The sequence below is a fragment of the Podarcis vaucheri genome (genome assembly GCF_965113315.1).
Source record: "Podarcis vaucheri genome assembly, chromosome: 14".
Taxonomy (NCBI): domain Eukaryota; kingdom Metazoa; phylum Chordata; class Lepidosauria; order Squamata; family Lacertidae; genus Podarcis; species Podarcis vaucheri.
This window is the reverse complement of record NC_138752.1, coordinates 15,578,020-15,599,218: the sequence shown is the minus strand read 5'-3', so window position 1 is coordinate 15,599,218 and position 21,199 is coordinate 15,578,020. Positions and strand designations below refer to the sequence as shown.

Here is a 21,199-nt window from a genome sequence, read left to right as displayed (position 1 = left end):
AAGTTCTTAACCCGAGGTACTATTTCTGGGTTAGCGGAGTCTGTAACCTGAAGCTTATGTAACCTGAAGCGTATGTAACCCGAGGTACCACTCTGGGCGGCTTCCAACAGAACACTAAAATACAATAACCTATTGAAAATGGGTTTTGTGGGTTTTGGGAGGCAGACAGAGAGCAGATGTATTTAAAGCACATTCAATACACATGACTCCCCATATTCTAGAACTCTGGGAACTATCATTTCTCTGTCACAGAACTACACTTCCCAACACCCTTATGCTATCATTCCCAATATTTTGGGGGTGAAGTAATGTGTTTTAAATGTGTGTTGAATGTGCCCTAAATGTTTAGTGTGAATGTCTGAAGACAGAAACACACACACATACACACACACACAGAGGATTTGGGTTTTCTGTGGTGAGTGGGGGTCGAGGTGTAGCCATTCTTGTCCCAGGCAGAAAATCAACCCTCAAAACAAGAAACACCAAAAGTTCACAAATGCAAACATGTTTTATCGGCATAAAAATACATATTGAGGAAATCAGTATTGAAAACTTAATTTACAGCACTCCTTAAAATTCCCACGATTTGGCATTTCTGCTAAGGATTATTAACAATAATAACAACAACAATAAAAAGCCTTTCCTTTATCTAAACAAGCTCACAAAATCAAATGTGTTGGCACACATGGGAACTTTGAAAACAAACAAACCAGAAGTGATGTTCATCGAGAGAAGATACATTGAAATAAGAACTACTTCCTAAACCAGAGCACTAGATACAAAGTCTAGAGCTGTAGAAAGCACTATGCGGATGTGATTGTGTAGGAAGGTGACCATGCCCTATTTCCTGACCCACCTGCAGATCCATCCACTGGAGTAAGGGGCTATGTGCGTGAATTTCCTGCCATTACCACCACCTCATGAAAACAGTGGACAACTAGAGATCCAAGGGGAACCTGTAAGCAGGACCTCAACTCAATAGCCTTCTCCCTTCCAGTGAAGAAGAAGAAGAAGAAGAGTTTGGATTTGATATCCCGCTTTATCACTACCCGAAGGAGTCTCAAAGCGGCTAACATTCTCCTTTCCCTTCCTCCCCCACAACAAACACTCTGTGAGGTGAGTGAGGCTGAGAGACTTCAGAAAAGTGTGACTGGCCCAAGGTCACCCAGCAGCTGCATGTGGAGGAGCGGAGACGCGAACCCGGTTCCCCAGATTACGAGACTACCGGTCTTAACCACTACACCACACTGGCTCTCAGTGGTTTCCAGCAGCTGGCATTCGGAAGCAGCAGAAGTAAAACATAGCCTTACTTGTTTATTCTTTTATGTTTATTCGTTTATTTGTCTATTCTTTTGAAGCCATCCACGTTGATAGCCATCACCACCCTGTGGAACGCCCTCCCATCAGATGTCAAAGAAATAAACAACAATCAGATTTTTAGACGACATCTGAAGGCAGCCCTTTTAATATTTGATGAATCATTGTATTTTAATATTCTGCTGGAAGCTGCCCAGAGTGGCTGGGGAAACCCAGCCAGATGGGCGGGGTATAAATAATAAATTATTATTATTATTATTATTATTATTATTATTATTATTATTATTATTATCATTATCATCATCATCATCATCATTCTTGAGGGCTTTTATTTTGTCTGCCTTGAATCTTCCCAACATTCAGCTTCATTTAAAGTCCCCAAGTTCTAGCTGGGGGGAGAGGGGAATTACCTACCCATTTTCTCTGCATCGTGCAAAATTCTATAATATATTAAGTAGAATCATAGAATTGTAGAGGTGGAAGGGACCCTGAGGATCATCTATTCCAACGCCCTGCGTTGCAGGAATATGCAGCTGAGGGGATCGAACCTGCAACCTTGGGTGTTATCAGCACCATGCTCTAACAACTGAGTCATCTAGGAAAAGCATGAGGTTCAGAGTTATATATGTGGGCCTGGCCTCCTAAGGTAGACCTTTAGGAATCTCCCATTTCAAAGGGCAAAGGTTGTGCCAACTTTAAGGATGGAGAGATCAGTCTTTTTCTGGTCCGGCAAATTTTGCAAATACTGTATAACTTTATATACCACCTAATATATTTATATACCACCTAAACATTAGGAAGAACTTCCTGACAGTAAGAGCTGTTCGACAGTGGAATTTGCTGCCAAGGAGTGTGGTGGAGTCTCCTTCTTTGGAGGTCTTTAAGCAGAGGCTTGACAACCATATGTCAGGAGTGCTCTGATGGTGTTTCCTGCTTGGCAGGGGGTTGGACTCGATGGCCCTTGTGGTCTCTTCCAGCTCTATGATTCTATGATTCTATATCACACAGTTTCCCGCATATTCTTTTGGTGTGCATTTCATGACAAGGTACACACTTGGTTTTGCATTCACCCATCGAAGAAACTCAAGCTATGGCGTGCTGTGAACAAGCAACAATCCTGGTACATGCTGCTGGGAAAAAGCCCTCTTGTGGTTTGTTTGGAAAGAAACAGACTTCGAGGATCAATTTTGCACCGAGCCGTAAGCCGTAGGCACAATGGTTTGCTTCCTGTCGGCGCAGGAAAGGGAGAGTGAGTTAGGCACAGTTCTGACAGCGTACATCAGGAGACATGCATGTCATAGTTGGGCGAATGTGTGAAGCGCGCCACTGCTTCCAGAAGTGTATCACAAAGAACAGAGAAGGGAGGGAAATAGAAGGATAGCCTTGGGCCAATCTGTGTAGCAAACCAGGAACCCCCAAATGAGGCTTGTTTGCTTAAAAATGCAGACCAAATTCAGTTCACGAGGATCCCTAGCCTTTGTGTGATGGATTGCAAGCATGTAGCTCCCCTACTCCAATGAATGGGTTTCAGGCAGGTCCACAGAGGGCATTATATTATTCCTACATGATTAATAAATTCAGTTACAGCCGCATCAGCGTGGGGCTTAACCTTTTCGAAAGAACAACAACACAAGTCAAACTAACCTAAATAGCTTATACAAAATCAGTAAAAACCAAGGTCCATATAAGATCTGTGTATTTAAATATTTTGCCTTAAATTTTATGAAGTGTGATGTGTATCCACAAACACACTCAAACTAGAAAAGATACTGGAAAGATTTCTGTTAAAAATCAGGTCTAACCTTTCTAGCTGCCTTTTTGAAAAGAGGTAGATGTAGAGCGGTATTCAACCAGTTGACCTCTATGAGGCTGAAAAGTACTGTTGAAGTTTGTGCATCCTGGAAGTGAAGGTAAGAAGGGACTTCACGGGGAGGTGGAAGACTTTCAAAAAGCCAGCCAGAAGACCTGTACTGCTGATGAGGAGTTGCAACTTTGGCCTAGACGAGCTAAGGGCCACTTCACACATTACAGGGTTTGAGGGCGCACCCAAGTTGTTTTAAAGGCTACAGAACCTATACAGGAAAGGTTAGATTCAGAGTAACGACACACACGACCTTACAGGCTGTATATAACTGTATAACTTCTGTTTCAAAAAACAATTCAACAGATCATATCACAGTATGTCATTCCATAGACCAATTTATCATATGAGCGGAACATATTCTGAGAGATTAAAGTCCAGGGGATTAATCAGGATCTCCCCCCCCCCCAATTTTTTATTGATTTTCCAAAAAAAATTTAAAACAAACAAACAAACAAACATAAATCCCAACCGTAATTAAACCAATCTTGATAACATTGTTACGTGACTTCCTCAAATCCCCCTGGTTGAATTTCAGTGTATATCATTTTAACAGTTTTCCAAAATCAATTTTCTCAAAAAATTAACTTAATCACTTAGCATCTTTCATTCTTTCTAATTTAGCTTTAAACATCTTAATTCCTATCCTTACATATTTGAATCCTAAGCCTATCTAATATTTGCAAGCTTTTCCAATTAAGTTATCTTAACATATTTAGCGAAAAGTTCATCCATTCTTCCTGGTATTCCTCCTCCTGGTCGCAGACTCTTCCAGTCAGGTCGAATCAGGATCTTATGTTCCTAACATAAGAACTGAATAGACTGTATCTCCTGATCAATCCGCTGGACTTTAATCTCTCAGAATATGTTCTGCTCATATGATAAATTGGTCTATGGAATTACATATTGTGATATGATATGTTGAATTGTTTTTTGAAATAGAAGTTACACAGTTACATACAGTCTGTTACATCGTGTGTGTCGTTACCAGTATTGTATTCACGTAACAAAAGTTTCAGCAGCGCTTTGTAGATTCAGAGTATGCCAGAGGCACTGAGGTCCTATGGAAATAAGGTCAGCAACAGGTCACTTCCATAGAATTGTAGAAATGGAAGGGACCCCGAGGGACTGAAACTGCAACCTTGGCAATATCAGCGCCATGCTCTAACCAACAAAGTATTCTATTGATTTCAGATGGGACCCAACAGCAACTAACAGTCTGGATCAAACCAAGAGGAGCAGGAGCCCTTTGAAAATGTAGGCATCTTCTAAAAAGGGAATTTTTAAAAAAGATACGTGGATTTAGTGATTTAAGGCTGCAATCCTGTGCATCTGGAAATGAGCCATGTCCACCACAGTGGAGCTTCTGAACAAATATATGCATGGGGACCAAAAAACCACGGAACATACAGGCACATTTTGGGCTTGCCTCTGTGTAATGTGTGAATAGGCTCTTAGGGCACATTGTTCATGTTACCTCCGTTGGGGTGGGTGGGGAGGTGGGCACTGTCCCAAGTATTGCAGTCCATGCACTCGCACCCTTTTTAAGCAGAAAGATGAAACCGATCTCCTCTTCTTCATTTGCCTACGCCTAGCTCATGAAAACTTAACCGCGTGCAGCTTCACAAAGCTGCACCCTGCCTAATCAAAGTAAGACTTCAGGGTACCACGACGGCGGATGTCGCAGGTCCAGCAGTGGAAGCCTCCTCCCAAGGAATTGGCGTGGCGGATGTTCACTTTGACTGTCGAAATGCCTGCAGAGGAAAAGAAAGCGAAGCAAGACCCTTTGGTGAAGGTTGACCCAGATTTACACACAGGGTTTTGAGGAGCTGTGCAAACATGTCTGTAAAAGGCGAAAGATTTATACGATCTGAAGAGAAACCAGATCTCTTCAAACATGTCTGGTACCATGGCCAGCTCCCCCTTCATTTACAACACAGTCAGGGGACACGGATGGCGCTGTGGGTTAAACCACAGAGCCTAGGACTTGCCGATCAGAAGGTCGGCGGTTCGAATCCCCGCAACGGGTGAGCTCCCGTTGCTCTGTCCCAGCTCCTGCCAACCTAGCAGTTCAAAAGCACGCCACTGTAAGTAGATAAATAGGTACCACTCCTGCAGGAAGGTAAATAGCCTTTCTGTGCGCTCTGGCTTCTGTCACGGTCTCCTGTTGTGCCAGGAGTGGTTTAGTACTGTTGGCCACATGACCCGGAAAGCTGTCTGTGGACAAACGCCGGCTCCCTCGCCAAGCGAGATGAGAGTCGCAACCCCATAGTCGCCTTTGAATGGACGTAACAGTCCAGGGGTCCTTTACCTATTTTACCCAGACCCACTGAATTCAATAGCTTATGAACTAATTATTATGACCAATGTTGGCTATCCCCCAGTGAATGCAGCAAAATGAGATTGGGAGGAAAGGTGGGGTAAACATTTCATTAAAAAAATAATGTGTGTCACAGCGCTGTCAGGCTACGAATGCCCAGAGCGAGGAATTAACTCATTATTGTCAAAAGTAGGCATTACATTAGGAGAAGGCATGACCCGGAAAGCTGTCTGGACAAACACCGGCTCCCTCGGCCTGAAAGCGAGATGAGCGCCGCAACCCCAGAGTCGCCTTTGACTGGACTTAACGGTCCAGGGGTCCTTTACCTTTTTTATCTTTACAACACAGCACGTGTCATAGAGTGTTTGGGGCATATTTTTGGGCTTGAACCCCCCTCTCCCAACAGTGGGGCTCCTCCTGCAAGGCCATTTTGGCCACGCTACCCCCAAATGGCTCAGACAATTTCAGTTCTCTCAAATTTCTTATTTTTCCAGGCTTAAATCTAGTTCTTCATATCTCTGCATCTTCCCCAGCTGGCATAGCCCAGGGGTGATGGGTTTTGAAGTTCAGCAACATCTGGAGGGTCAAAAGTCCCCCACACCTGCCTTAAGAGTTGCCAGAGAGTAGGGATGGGAAAATTTGTGGCCTGACGGTTGGACTCCAACTCCCATAAGCTCCAACCAGCATGCCCAAGGATCAGTGGCGTAGCGTGTGGGGTGCAGGGGGGGCCGGCCGCACCGGGCGCAACATCTGGGGGGGCGCTCGCACTCGCAGGTCTCTGCCCCTACCTGGCTCACTCACTTTCTCTCACTGCAGTGCTGGCTGTGCGAATCCGATCCGAGCCGCTGGGTCGCCGCCCACTGTGGAGGGGGTGGGTGCCAGGCGTGCGGTGCGGAGAGAGAGGGAGGGACTATCTGGGGGAGGGACAGTGCAGCGGCCGTCCAGCGCAGCGCTGAGCGCGGGAGAGAACCACACCAGACCAGACCACGCAGCAGCAAGAAGAAGCTGGCAGCGGCGGCAGGTTAGGGGTTAGGGGGCGCAAATTACTTGCCTTGCCCCGGGTTAGGGGGCGCAAATTACTTGCCTTGCCCCGGGTGCTGACAACCCACGCTACGCCATTGCCAAGGATGGTAGGACCTGCATAGAGGAGTCAGAGGTTTTCCTCTTTCTGGCCTAGGGAGGCCCTGGGGCAGAGCCATATCTTTCACTTTCTCCGTCATGCCACTGCAGCCCTGCCAATTAGCTGCTCCTTTAAGCTTCACTTACACACTACATTAGGGAGGCGGGTGGCGCTGTGGGTTAAACCACAGAGCCTAGGACTTGCCGATCAGAAGGTCGGCGGTTCGAATCCCTGCAACGGGGTGAGCTCCCGTTGCTCGGTCCCTGCTCCTGCCCACCTAGCAGTTCGAAAGCACAACAAAGTGCAAGTAGATAAATAGGTACCACTCCAGCGGTAAACGGTGTTTCCGTGCACTGCTCTGGTTTGCCAGAAGCGGCTTAGTCATGCTGGCCACATGACTCGGGAGCTGTACGCTGGCTCCCTCAGCCAATAAAGCGAGATGAGCGCCGCAACCCCAGAGTCGGTCACAACTGGACCTAATGGCCAGGGGTCCCTTTACCTTTACCTACTACATTGCATGGGATATTTACAATGCAATCAAACCAACAGTGCATGTTTGCTAGACAGGCACATGATAGGAGCTGAAGCTCATAGAGTTTTCCTGTAAGTTTGCTAGACAGAACTCTTGAGAGCCACTCCCAATGTGCCCTGTCAGTGGGAAAGTGTAGCCACATATAATCTCCTCACCCGGCTGGGCACATTCTCTTTGCTCTTTCGCCGCATCCCAGCAATGTATAACATATGCTGAGTCTGAGCCACACCGACTCCATTTTGAACTAGACTAAAGTATGTATTTGTAACTGGATTACCATTTTAAGCCTGCCTGAACAAAGCTGCTGTTAACTCTGCTGTTCTTCAGTGGGGAATACTGAATGAGTAAATGTCATTTTTTACTTTTTACAAGACTGTTTTACTTTTTTTAAAAAAAACAATAAGTGATTATTGTTTTCAGGGGGGAGAACATAGGAAATACCAAGAGAATCCAGTCCTCCTTAAAGCATCCTGGATTACTTAAATTAAAAGGCTAAAACTAACCTATCTAAGCTTCCCTTTTAAGCTGCAAAGGGATGCATTCTGCTGAACTCACAAGCGTGAGGAAGGAAGGAAGGATAATATAACCTAAATATAATATAACCTAAATATAACCTCTCCTGGATAATATAACCTAAATATAACCTCCCCTGGCAACTATACACATCCCTAAACATTTTGACCCACCGAGACTTTCAAACAGCTTGTGGATTGGAGTTTCGTTGGCATCGACCATCACACGTTTTTCATCCAGCATCAGGACGTTCATAGAGAGCCATTTAGAGGACATCCACAACGGGTGGTCTGGATGCAAATATAAACAGGAAATAATATTTAGCACTCCCATTGGGCGGGTGAAGTCTGGGACTTCTGCTTTGCAAAACCCATCTTCAAAATTGGGAATAAGCTAAACATACCATCAGGGATCAGGGGCAATGGAGGGTGAACCACCGTCCAGCCTGCGTTCTTGAAGAGATCGATCTAAGAGAGATAGAGATTCAAATTGAAGAGATTCAATTTTGAAGAGATTTTTTTTAAACCATTGTGGGATTTATTCCCAATGCAAACAAGCACCCACAGAAGAGGGTGTATCTTGCGGGATCACAGAAGGAGAGGAAAGGGTTAAGAATAATAGAGTTGGAAGGGACTCCATTGATAATCTAGTAGTCCAACCCGTTACAATTCAGGAATGTGCACCCATACAGGGATCAAACCCGTGACCTTGCCTCCTACAATCCTTATTATGATCGCCATTGCTACTCTTGGCGTTTGCATGTTAAAATGCATGCATGCTAAAATGAAAATATGCATTCTGCATCAAATCTAGTTTGGTCCCAAGGTCTTTATAAGAAAATGTAGTATAGTTTGCAGAAGTTGCATTGCTTAGTTTTCATCACAAGAGGGCTCTCTACTTGCACATCAAAGAAAGACATTGAGCATCCTTTTTTTCATGGCACTTCATTCGATTTTCAATCTTTCCCCTAAGTTCCACATTATATCTGAGCTTTCACACATCATAAAAGCCTCTTCTGTAACTATAGTGAAATATAGTTCAAGTTTAGCAGCCAAGTCCATGTTATTTGCTTCCAGAAAAGAATCCATTTGCAAATAATATGGAAGCGAGTGCTACTCTATAGCACAATAGCTCCAGAGGTGGCTTTTAAATTGTGTGAAAGCTGAAAAATAATGTGGAAATTATCAGTTAGGGAAACATTTTATGAAAATGGAATAGATTGCCATGTGAATGCAATCTCAGTCTGGAGCTAAATGTATTGTGCTGTCACTGGTGTCTAATATTTTCCAATTGCTCAAATATTCCTAAAATGTTTGCAGTCTGATGGGATCCAGTTTCAATATATTATATTTCACATGCAATGACATTGTACTTTGTACTTCTCAACTGACACGCAATCAGTGCAGGCCTAGACATGCAGACCTCTAAAAATTTAGACAGGGAGAGTCTAAATTTTAAAACCACCCCAAAATCCGGTCATGTTACCTTACTCCCATCTTTACTAAGGAAGGTTGCCACAGAAGCCATGACTGTTTAAAGCGGTATTCTACTGATTTAAATTATAGTGCAGATAGCACCCTAGAAAACACTCCACATCCTCCTTTGGCCACCCACTGCAAAGGAAGATCAAGAGCTATACTGGATCAGACCCAAAGTCCATCTTGTCCACTATTCTCCTCCTCACAGAGGCCCGTCAGATGATTCTAGCACCCCCACCGGACAAGATATTTTAAAAGGGAGCACACACTAATTTCTTCCCCTCTAGCACTCATGCCAGCTTTTGTAGGCCATTCCTCTCATGTAGATAAACGTATTCCCCATATGCTACATGCAGGGCCAGATTTAGGATTGAGAGGCCCTCAGCTACTGAAGGTAATGGGGCCCTTTATATGTCCAGCTGTCCTTTGTCAACAACATAGTCCCTGTTTTTTGTGCTGAATATATGCTACGTGGTAATTTATGGACCTAATAGGTATCTAAAGCCATTTGCATATAACAAAATATGTATTTTATCAAAGCAATTGTTGAACTGAAATACAATTAAGAAGAAGTATATTGATAGTGAAATACAATTAAGAAGTATATTAACAGTGAAATAATTATTAAGCTCTAAATTAAAATGATTTTTTATTCATAACAAACTTAATAATGCAAACACACTGGCATTTGGCAATAACAGAATTTCCTTTAGAAACACAATTTACAAAGACTCATAATCTAGTCTCTAGAAACTTGCTATAACATGAAATAATAATAGCAAACCAGTGATATTTTAGGGAGCAGGCTAGCAGGCGGGGCCCATTACTTACATCATAGGAGCCTACACAACACAAAACACTGTTGCTGTATGTAGGTTTTATTTTATTTGTTTTTTATCTTTTATTTTGGAAATGTATATCCAGTTTTATTTTCCTTTATTTGGGGGGGGGGCTCAAGAGAGTGGGGCCCTAAGCTATAGCTTGTTTAGCTTATACGTAAATCTGGCACTGGCTGCATGCATCTTTCTGCCCAAGGAAGCTGCAGCTAACAAACGGAGCAATAGTTCTGCTAAATAAAGCAATCTACTGCAGTGGTAAAGGTAAAGGGACCCCTGACCATTAGGTCCAGTAGTGACCGACTCTGGGGTAGCGGCGCTCATCTCGCAGCGCATGGAAACGCCATTTACCTTTCCGCCGGAGTGGTACCTATTTATCTACTTGCACTTTGATGTGCTTTCGAACTGCTAGGTTGGCAGGAGCAGGGACTGAGCAATGGGAGCTCACTCCATCGCGAGGATTCAAACCGCTGACCTTCTGGTTGGCAAGTTCTAGGCTCTGTGGTTTAACCCACAGTGCCACCTGCTTCCCTCACTACAGTGGTACCTCGGGTTAAGATCTCAATTCGTTCCAGAGGTCCGTTCTTAACCTGAAACTGTTCTTAACCTGAAGCACCACTTTAGCTAATGGGGCCTCCCGCTGCCACTGTGCCGCCGCTGTGCGATTTCTGTTCTCATCCTGAAGCAAAGTTCTTAACTCGAGGTACTGTTTCTGGGTTAGCGGAGTCTGTAACCTGAAGCGTATGTAACCTGTAACCCGAGGTACCACTGCACAGTCCTTTTGTTAGCTGGAGCAAAAACAGATCAAGAGTCCAAGGGAGAGCCCACACAAATTTAAGAGCTGTAAAAAGGAACCACAACCTTTGCCCGCAATTGCCCAAGGTCAGCTGCAAAAACAAGGGCTTAAATAATGTTTGGCTTAGTTAACAATTGCTGACGAGACACCTAGCGACTTGTTCAAAGGGTTCAGAAAAGTCTCGGCTTGCAAGCTTCCCGAAAGCACCTGTGGGCCTAGACTGGCCATTGTGTCTGATTCAACAGGGCTCTTTCGTTCTCCTGGCAGGACTCTACCACTTTAAGAATGGAGGTGTGTGAACAGGATCTTTGAATATTCTCCTGCATCAAACTCCCTGCACATAATCAGCTAGTGCCGCAGGGAAGAGGCCTAGAAATACACCAGAAATTGCTTCCACAAGAAGCAGTGGTGGCTACCAACTTGGGATGGCTTCAAAAGAGGGTTAGACAAATTCATGGAGGAGAAAGCTATCAAGGGCTACTATCCACAAAGGCTATGTTCTGCCTCCATGGTCAGAGGCTGTGATACTTCTGACTACCAGTTGCTGGAAGCTGCAGAGGGGGGGGCCCTCTTGTTCTTGGGGGTCCTGCTTTCCCATGGGTTGACCCCTGTGAGAACAGGATACTGGACTAGATTACTGCCGTGCAATATACGTAGGGCTGCCTCTGAAGATTGTTCGGAAACTGTAGCTGGTGCAGAATTCAGCAGCCAGGTTGCTCACCAGAGCAAGACGGTTTGAGCATATTATATCGATCCTGGTCTCACTTGCACTGGCTACCAATTAGTTTCCGGGCCCAATTCAAAGTGCTGGTTTTGAACTATAACGCCTTAAATGGCTCAGGACCGCAATACCTCAAGGACCGCCTCTTCCCATACAAACCTACCCGGACCGTGAGATCATCTTCTGAGACCCTCCTTTGTGTGCCTCCTCAAGAGGTCCAGAGGGTGGCAACACGAGAACAGGGCCTTCTCCGCAGTGGCTCCCCATCTGTGGAATGCTCTCCTCAGGGAAGTTCACCTGGCACCTTCATTAGACACCAGGCAAAAACATTCCTTTTTATCCAGGACTTTGGTTGATTTGATTGACATCCTATGCCCTTTTAAAATGGGCGGGGGCGTTATTGGGTTGCTGTTTTTATTTTGATTACCTATTTTGTGGTTTTATATTTTGATTTCGTTCTGTGAACCACCCTGAGACCCCCGGGTATAGGGCAGTATATAAATTCAATAACTAATAATACTAATAGCAATAATAGGTGGGTCTTTGGCCAGATCCTACAGGGCTGCTCTTATATTCTTGCCCCCAGTTTGTCTGAAGAGCCCTTACCTCATTGCACGGACGGTCTGGGTTGGAAAGCACGAGGCCCGGTCCGATGATGTTGAATGTGGCATCAATGTGCATGGGATTGGGGTCTTTGAAAGAGATGGTGTGCACTCTGTATTCCGGCGCAAGGTGTCTCCGCATCCACTCAATACCCAAGTAGTTAGTAACCTGAGAGCAAGATTTAGACTTTTAGTTGTTTCAGAAGAAATATCTGCAACAACAGTAAGCCATGTATCAGGCCCGTCCAACGCCCAAGAGACTTCGATCTACTCCCAGTATTTTTTAAAAAAATGGCAGTGATCTACCTGATCTACCCATTGTCACTGAGGATTGACCAGAGTTGCTGAGCTTTTTTAAAGGGGGAATGACATAAATCACTCATCTAAACTCCGCCACTAACAAACACATGCCGCATTAACTCCGATCAACGTATTCCCAAAGCGCAAAACTCTGCCAACTTGACGCAACGGAGGGACAGAGAGAGGCAGATATTTAAACTGAACATCAATAGAGCATTGGGGGGGGGGTGTATTCTTAATTGTCTGCATAGGTGTAGCGGAATAGAAAAGTTTTCAGCAGGCTTTTCAAAGTCAGCATAAAAGTTGGCACTAACCAACAAATAAATCTAACTAAAAAACGAATAATGGATGTAATTTTGTTGTTGGACTACGCAGAAATGGCAAAGCTGACAGTGAAATTAAGAGATCAAAATGGTGAACTTTTCATAGAAGAATGGACTATTTTTAAAAACACTATAGCCAAATGAAATTGAAGTCTGGATTCTAGCTAAAAGCAGAGGAAGAAAAAAATGATAAAATAATTGCACCAAAGAAACTTTTGTAATAAATATATAATGCAGTAGAGACGGTCTGAGTAAAAAGACTGCAGAAATGAGAGTGGGAAGTCAATTTATGAAACAATGTAACTATTTGATAAGAAGATTATGGTGCAGATGTTTGAAAAAATTAATAAAAAATTATACTGCAAAAAAAGGAACTGATCTGCTCACCTGACTTCTTTGCACAAAGATGTCTCTTCCGGCTCGTATGAAATCTGCAGCATCAAAACACGGCTCAAATTCAGTTGTGACAAATTTGCCCTGTGCAGCCAGCTTGTGCCTGTCTTCCACCGTGCGAATGGGGTAATCCTGGTTTCAGAAAGACAAAATACACACAGGCCTTCGCTAGGACTGTTCTCACTACTCAGGGCAATCACACGGCGCCATTTCTCAACCTCTGATCTGCCTAAACCAGGCTTCCTCAACCTCGGCCCTCCAGATGTTTTGGGCCTACAACTCCCATGATCCCTAGCTAGCAGGACCAGTGGTCAGGGATGACGGGAATTGTAGTCTCAAAACATCTGGATGGCCGAGGTTGAGGAAGCCTGGCCTAAGCTTTTCCAGGGCTGATAGTTCTAGCAGGGAGGGTTGCCAATGCAAACATGCTGGGGCCAAACCCCGATTTCTGGGGCGAGGAACACGGATGGTCCTGCAGATATTATTGTTGGCATTGAGCTCCCATCAGCCCCTGCCAACTGTTAGGATTTTTATCTATCTGAGCTGCTCCAGCGAGTGGTACTATGATTTGTAGTATGATTTGGGAATTCTGGCGGTTCCCTCATTGTGAGAAGCAAAGCTATAGGGAACCAGGCAGAGGGCCTTCTCGGTAGTGGCGCCTGCCCTGTGGAACGCCCTTCCAGCAGATGTCAAAGCGATAAACAACTACCTGACATCCAGAAGACATCTTAAGGTAGCCCTGTTCAGGGAAGTTTTTAATGTGTGACATCTTAGTGTATTTTTGGTCTTTGTGGAAGCCGCCGAGAGTGGCTGGGGAAACCCAGCCAAATGGGCGGGGTACAAATAATTTATTATTATTATTATCGTATACATCACGTGAGTGTCTGAGTGAGCGTGAGAAAGGAAGTCTGTGTTGTCTCTTCCTTCTGAGTACTATTGGAAGTTGGTTTCACTTCTGTGTGTGTTGCAGTTCTGTATAGTGGTACCTCGGGTTACGTTTGCTTCAGGTTACAGACGCTTCAGGTTACAGACTCCGCTAACCCAGTAATAGTACCTCGGGTTAAGAACTTTGCTTCAGGATAAGAACAGAAATCGTTCTCCGGTGGCGCATCGGCAGCAGGAGGCCCCATTAGCTAAAGTGGTGATCCAGGTTAAGAACAGTTTCAGGTTAAGAAAGGAACGAATTAAGTACTTAACCTGAGGTACCACTGTACTGGTGTTCAGAGAGCACAGATGTACTGATGGAGTCTCTGTATATAAAAGGTAAAGGGACCCCTGACCGTTAGGTCCAGTCTCTGGGGTTGAGGCGCTCATCTCGCTTTATTGGCCAAGGGAGCCGGCGTACAGTTTCCGGGTCATGTGGCCAGCATGACTAAGCCGCTTCTGGTGAACCAGAGCAGCGCACGGAAATGCCATTTACCTTCCCGCCGGAGGGGTACCTATTTATCTACTTGCACTTTGATGTGCTTTTGAACTGCTAGGTTGGCAGGAGCAGGGACCGAGCACTGGGAGCTCAGGTCCATCGCAGGGATTCGAACCGCCGACCTTCTGATCGGCAAGTCCTAGGCTCTGTGGTTTAACTCACAGTGCCACCCGCCTCCCTCTGTATAAAGGTAAAGGTAAAGGTACCACTGCCCGTACGGGCCAGTCGTGACCGACTCTAGGGTTGCACGCTCATCTCGCTCAAGAGGCCAGGAGCCGTCGCCGTTCGAAGACACTTCCGGGTCACGTGGCCAGCGTGACGAAGCAGCAACTGGTGAGCCAGCACCAGTGCCGCACACGGAAATGCCGTTTACCTTCCCGCTATAAAGCGGTACCTATTTATCTACTTGCACTTAGGGGTGCTTTCAAACTGCTAGGTGGGCAGGAGCTGGGACCGAGCAACGGGAGCTCACCCTGTTGCGGGGATTCGAACCGCCGACCTTCTGATCAGCAAGTCCTAGGCTCTGTGGTTTAACCCACAGCGCCTCCCTCTGTATATAAGACTGTAAATAAAGTAGTTTTAGAACTACGAGTGAGTCTTCCTTCTGCTATGATATGCCAGAAGACTGGCGTGCTCTTTTCAGGAGAGAAGAGTTGCTTATTACTGGCCGCTCTTGACTGAAGAAGATTTATAGCCAGAGAGAGCCACAGGGGAATGCTCCGGAGACGTAGGGAAGTTTGCAGAAGAAGAAGAAGAAGAAGAAGAAGAAGAAGAAGAAGAAGAAGAAGAAGAATTTGGATTTGATATCCCGCTTTATCACTACCCGAAGGAATCTCAAAGCGGCTAACATTCTCCTTTCCCTTCCTCCCCCACAACAAACACTCTGTGAGGTGAGTGGGGCTGAGAGACTTCAGAGAAGTGTGACTGGCCCAAGGTCACCCAGCAGCTGCATGTGGAGGAGCGGAGATGCGAACCCGGTTCCCCAGATTACGAGACTACCGCTCTTAACCACTACACCACACTGGCAGCCTTCCCAGGGCGTTTTTCCAACACCAACATGGCCAATCAATGGTCAAGGATGATGGGAGTTGTACTCCAATATCACCAGGAAGGTACCCTTGCTCCTGCCACCATAGTTGCTTGCTTGAAAGCCAAACGGATAATAATACCTGGTCATAAAGTTCATCAGCCATGGTGGGCTTTGGTGCTGTGGTCCATTTCGATCCGCGGCGGAAGTACTCTTTGATGATGGGCCGATACGCTCTGTATTCAAAGAAACGAGCGCGCCAAGCCATCGGCGCTTCAATGATCTCGTTCCCAATGACCAGCAGAATGTCTCTTGGCATAGCTGCGTACATCCCTACCAAAAGAACAAAGTGTTTGATATGGGGATCCAATCAACAGCGGCACAAATCCTGCACACCGGATCCCAGTCAAGGTTCGATTTTGCTCAGTAGCAACCCGGTGGAAGAGGGAGTGAAGCTTCCACACATCAAGCAAAAAAACAAGCAAACCACAGGCTACTGAACGTAACCGAAACAAATCAACTCGATTCCCAGCGTCGGTTTGCCAAAATGTGTTAGGACCCAACCTTCTTTTGGGGACACGATTGTGTTTCTGCCACTCTTAACCAGAATGCCAAGCCTTTATCAAAAAGCAGCAAAACACTGCACTCAATTTCAAGTAGTTTGTATGGGGCAGACAAACATTTTAGCGTGTCATCCATTTTAATCCATCATGGCTGCTCCACTGTGTGCCTAAAGCACATCACAACAGCATAACAGTGATGTCTATGTAGGCCTAGCAAGATCTAGATCAGGGGCCGACAGCCTAAGGCCCATGGGTCACAAGTGGCCCACAGGGGTCATTTTACCGGCCCACGAGCTGCCCCAAAACCGAGCCACCCGCTCGCGAGACCCCGCGTGCTGCGTTAAACTGGCACAGCGTGGTGTGGGGACTCGCCGAGTAGCGCCAGAAATCGCGTCTGCGCAGACACAGATGCTGAAAATTGTGGACATGCACACTCACACACGCCCGCAATCGGGCCCACGGAGGGGTCTCCATGGCAGTGAACCGGCCCAGGCAAGGTAAGTGTTATGTACTGAGTTGAATAGGATCCAAAATGCAGCCGTCTGATTGGTCCTAGAAAAATAGGATTCAGAATGCAGCAGCCTGATTGGTCCTAGAACAATAGGATCCAGAATGCAGCAGTCTGATTGGTCCACAGGAGCCACCCAATCCAGCTCCAGGTGGAAGTGAATCCGCAACCTGATTGGCCTACAGGAGAATCCCGGAATTAGCCAATCATGTGGGGTCCATTGTGTAAATAATGTATATAAAGCAGACATTCTGGGGGAACTTCCATTCCTCCTCACCACTATGAGCTGAATAAAGAGCATGAAATCCACTCTCGACTCCAAGTATATTTCAGTAAGCCTTGCCAACCCCTGAAGTCCCTGTGAAACTATAGCTAGCAATACACTAAGTTGCTTAACGGTAGGCTCTTGTTGTCCTTTATGAATTGTCACGAGGACTTTAAAGTTTTTTAGTTTTTTTAAAAAGAGGAAACAAATCTCTTCAATAACGAATAAACAATACATTATAAAATAATGAGGAGACGGAGACGTGGGTCACACCCACAATGTACATTTTAAGCATGTTTTTACCACTTTTCGCAATCATGGCTTCCTCCAAAGAATCCTGCAGTTTATCCATCACAGAGCTACAATTCCCGGCACCCTTAAACTACATTTCCCAGGATTCCCAGGTGCTTTACATGTACGGCTTAGATGTGGGCATGCGCTAAATCGATTCTGCACATTCCAAGTCACTGAGCAATTACCGGTGGACTCAAAGTCAGGCGTTTTATATTTGGTCGACCAGTCAAGTGGCTCTGGTCTTCTCACAATCACTCCTTCCATTTTCAGAATATTGCACATCTCTTCGATTTCAGCAATTGCTTTCTTCACATGATCCTGGGGGAAACTCTGGCCTCCATACTTCTGATAGAATCCCCAGTACTTCTCATAGGTATTCGCCTGGTAATCAATAAAGAAAAAGCAGACATGAACCAGCATCATATTAACATTGCAAAGAATCACTCTGTATTCATCTACTAACAGTTAAACAACAGTATGTCAATCTCATAGGACTTGTATATTCAGGTGATTGCATTTTCTGTAATTCTAAGTTTTAAAAACTATTTTTGAATAGTATTACATCGGCTCAACAACCAAAGCTAATTTTTTTCCCCTTCCCACTCTTATTTCAAAGCGATTTTTGTCTTGTATCAGAAAGGCACCTGGATAATTTGGTTGCCAATAAATATCGCTGCAAACATTTCTGAGATCATGGTCTTTCCAATGATTGGCTCTTGTCTAGGTTTGTTACCGTATTTTTCGCTCTATAAGATGCACCAGACCACAAGACGCACCTAGTTTTTGAAGGAGGAAAAGAAGAAAAAATATATTCTGAATCTCAGAAACCAGAACAGCAAGAGGGATCGCTGCGCAGTGAAAGCAGCAATCCCTCTTGCTGTTCTGGCTTCTGTGATAGCTGTGCAGCCTGCATTCGCTCCATAAGACGCACACACATTTCCCCTTACTTTTTAGGAGGGAAAAAGTGCGTCTTATAGAGCAAAAAATACGGCAATTGTCTTACTTTGAATATTGTGAGGATCCTATGCCTTTTTGAAATGTGCTTTTTTGGAGTGGGGGTTATTGGGTTGTTGTTTTTATTTTGATTATGTATTTTGTGGTTTTATATTTGGATTTTATTCTGTGAACCGCCCTGAGACCTCCAGGTATAGGGGGGTAAGTAAGTAAGTAAGTAAGTAAATAAAGTATTTTGAATTGTCATAACCAAGCCATGTGGGGGTAATAAATAAAAATTATTGCTATTCACATGGCACCTGAATCACATGGCACCACTGCAACTGCAAGCTGGAGAAATTCCACTGAGATGAGCAAGAGGGATTGCCGGACAGTTTTCCATAGAGTCCTGGGCTTAGACTAGAAAGACCTGAGTTCAAATCCCCATTCAGCACAAAGTTAACTGGGCAACCTCGCGTCAGCCTTTCCCCCCTCTATTATTTATATGCCACCCATGGGTTGCCGCAGCCACTCTGGGCTTCCTCTAGCAAAATATAAAAACACAAGGAACATTATTACATTGGCAATTTCTACTCCTGTTTCCATCAAAATTGTTCAACATCCCTAGTTAAGTCTTGTAGAAATTGGGTGCAGTGACTGCCATTACGTCAGCTGCCTGAGCGAAGGGGGTGCCTGACCCAAACATTCTTTTTTTGAGCATGCTTTCTTCCTCCTCCCTCCAGTTCCTTTTTCCTCACGTGTCATGACTTTTTAGACGGTGAGCCTCAAGTCAGAAACCACCTTAGTAGTTGATTTATTTAAGCTGCTCCGACGGTCATTTTTCCTTCAAAGGCAGGGTATAAAATGCCTGAAACAAACTTCCGGGTTCAGGGATGCAGCAGTAAGAATACCAATACAGGGGTACCTCTGGTTAAGTACTTAATTCGTTCCAGAGGTCTGTTCTTAACCTGAAACTGTTCTTAACCTGAAGCACCACTTTAGCTAATGGGGCCTGTCGCTGCGCCGCCGGAGCACGATTTCTGTTGTCATCCTGAAGCAAAGTTCTTAACCCGAGGTACTATGTCTGGGTTAGTGGAGTCTGTAACCTGAAGCATATGTAACCCGAGGTACCACTGTACAATACATCTGTCACCTTCCTCTTATGTACATGCAGGGAAAAAAACCCATAAGCTAGTACAGTGGTACCTCGGGTTACATACGCTTCAGGTTACAGACTCCACTAACGCAGAAATAGTGCTTCAGGTTAAGAACTTTGCTTCAGGATGAGAACAGAAATCATGCTCCCGCGGCGCGGCAACAGCAGGAGGCCCCATTAGCTAAAGTGGTGCTTCAGGTGAAGAACAGTTTCAGGTTAAGAACGGACCTCCAGAATGAATTAAGTACTTAACCCGAGGTACCACTGTAGTGGAATGAGTGTTGCAGCCAGCCGCCTTCCACAGAACGCAAGCAAAGCTTTGCACATATGCAATACATTATACAGTGGTGCCCCGCAAGACGAATGCCTCGCAAGACGGAAAACTCGCTAGACGAAAGAGTTTTCCGTTTTGGAGGTGCTTCACAAAACTAATTTCCTATGGGCTTGCTTCGCAAGACGACAATGTCTTGCGAGTTCCTGCTGGGTTCCCCCCCCCCCTTTTCTAAGCCGCTAAGCCACTTATCAGCTGATCCGATCAGCAGATAAGCCGCTAAAAGCCACTAAAAGCCGCTAATAGCGCTAATAGCGCTAATCTGCTAATCCGTCAATGGGCTTGCTTCGCAAGACGAAAAAACCGCTAGTCGAAGAGAATCACAGAACGGATTCTTTTCGTCTTGCAAGGCACCACTGTATGTGAATGCCACGTATTAAGTCTTTGAACAAGTCAATGAATAAGTGAATGTGGTTTTTTTTATTAAAAAAAAATACTGCCCCCCCCGGCTGCTAAAAAAAGAGGTCAGCAGAGCAGTGAGCTCAGCCAACACTGAACATCTGTGACTGTATTTAAGTTTCAGTAGGGAAATGTTAAGAAGGCCTTTAGACAGCTAGAAGATGAATTGCTGCAGCGGCGGCCAAATGTACAGTACACAGCCCGAGATTTTCTGCCAGCAGGACTCAGTCCTGGAGACTCAGAAATGGCCTGGAATGAAACCTGTAACATAAGAACGACCTTCAGAGACTGCCAGCTCAGCAACTCGTAACCTACATGTCAAACCGCTCATTGCAGGCTGTGATAAATGCACTTAAAAAAAATAATTTAAAAGCACCCTTTTAAAAATAAAATATATAAAAGCGGTTTGCTACCCTCTCAACTCTGTTGGGAAACTGTATCGCAAACTTCCCTTGGTGTCATTCCAGGAGCCTGGAGACTCTTATCAGAAGCCACACAAGTACGAGATTATAGGGGTCTGCTTGGAAACACCGTTTTCTGATATTTATGTAGTGCTCTCAATGGACACAGCACTTCACAGAGTATGGGGATACCACACCCCCTTAAAAGGAAGATCCCTGCTGCCCCTATGAGGCTTACAATTTAAATTACGATTTAAGAGGATAGATAGTGACAGAGTATGGTATATACTGTGTAAAGGTAAGGTAAAGGTAAAGGACGCCTGGACGGTTATGTCCAGTCAAAGGTGACTATGGGGTAGTGTTTTCCTCATCTCGCTTTCAGGCTGAGGGATTTTCAGGCTGTGGCATTTGTCCACAGACAGCTTTCCGGCTCCTGTGGCCAACAGGACTAAACCGCTTCTGGCACAACGGAACACAGTGATGGAAGCCAAAGCGCATGGAAATGCTATTTACCTTCCTGCCACAACAGTACCTTTTGATCTACTTGCACTGGCGTGCTTTCAAACTGCTAGGTTGGTAGGAGCTGGGACAGAGCAACAGGGACTCACTCTGTCATGGGGATTCAAACCGCCGACCTTCCCATCAGCAAGCCCAAGAGGCTCAGTGGTTTAGACCAGAGTGCATATATATACACGCACACAACAAACATCTACACACTATTACTACCATTAATACTGATCATACTACAAATACCACTTGCCGTAAAGTTATGTGAAACATTTTGAAT

General features: G+C 45.1%; 1 protein-coding gene across 3 annotated transcripts in view; it reads right to left on the bottom strand.

Moving 5' to 3' along the window:
* Positions 1-489: 489 nt before the first annotated feature.
* The window catches only part of GATM (glycine amidinotransferase), a 36,177-nt gene continuing 15,467 nt past the window's right edge, over positions 490-21,199 (bottom strand). The window contains exons 3-11 of one of the 3 annotated variants that reach the window (XM_082198705.1): positions 17,378-17,573; positions 15,705-15,895; positions 13,107-13,244; positions 12,101-12,265; positions 8,067-8,130; positions 7,837-7,953; positions 2,324-4,932; positions 1,236-2,083; positions 490-974 (exon numbers count right to left, since the gene is read on the bottom strand). In XM_082198705.1, coding sequence (XP_082054831.1) covers positions 4,820-4,932; positions 7,837-7,953; positions 8,067-8,130; positions 12,101-12,265; positions 13,107-13,244; positions 15,705-15,895; positions 17,378-17,573 — 984 coding nt within the window. In that variant the 3' untranslated portion in view covers positions 490-974; positions 1,236-2,083; positions 2,324-4,819. Of the gene's footprint in view, positions 2,084-2,323; positions 4,933-7,836; positions 7,954-8,066; positions 8,131-12,100; positions 12,266-13,106; positions 13,245-15,704; positions 15,896-17,377; positions 17,574-21,199 lie in introns of all 3 variants that reach the window. The other 2 variants (XM_082198704.1, XM_082198706.1) reach the window with 2 other exon arrangements.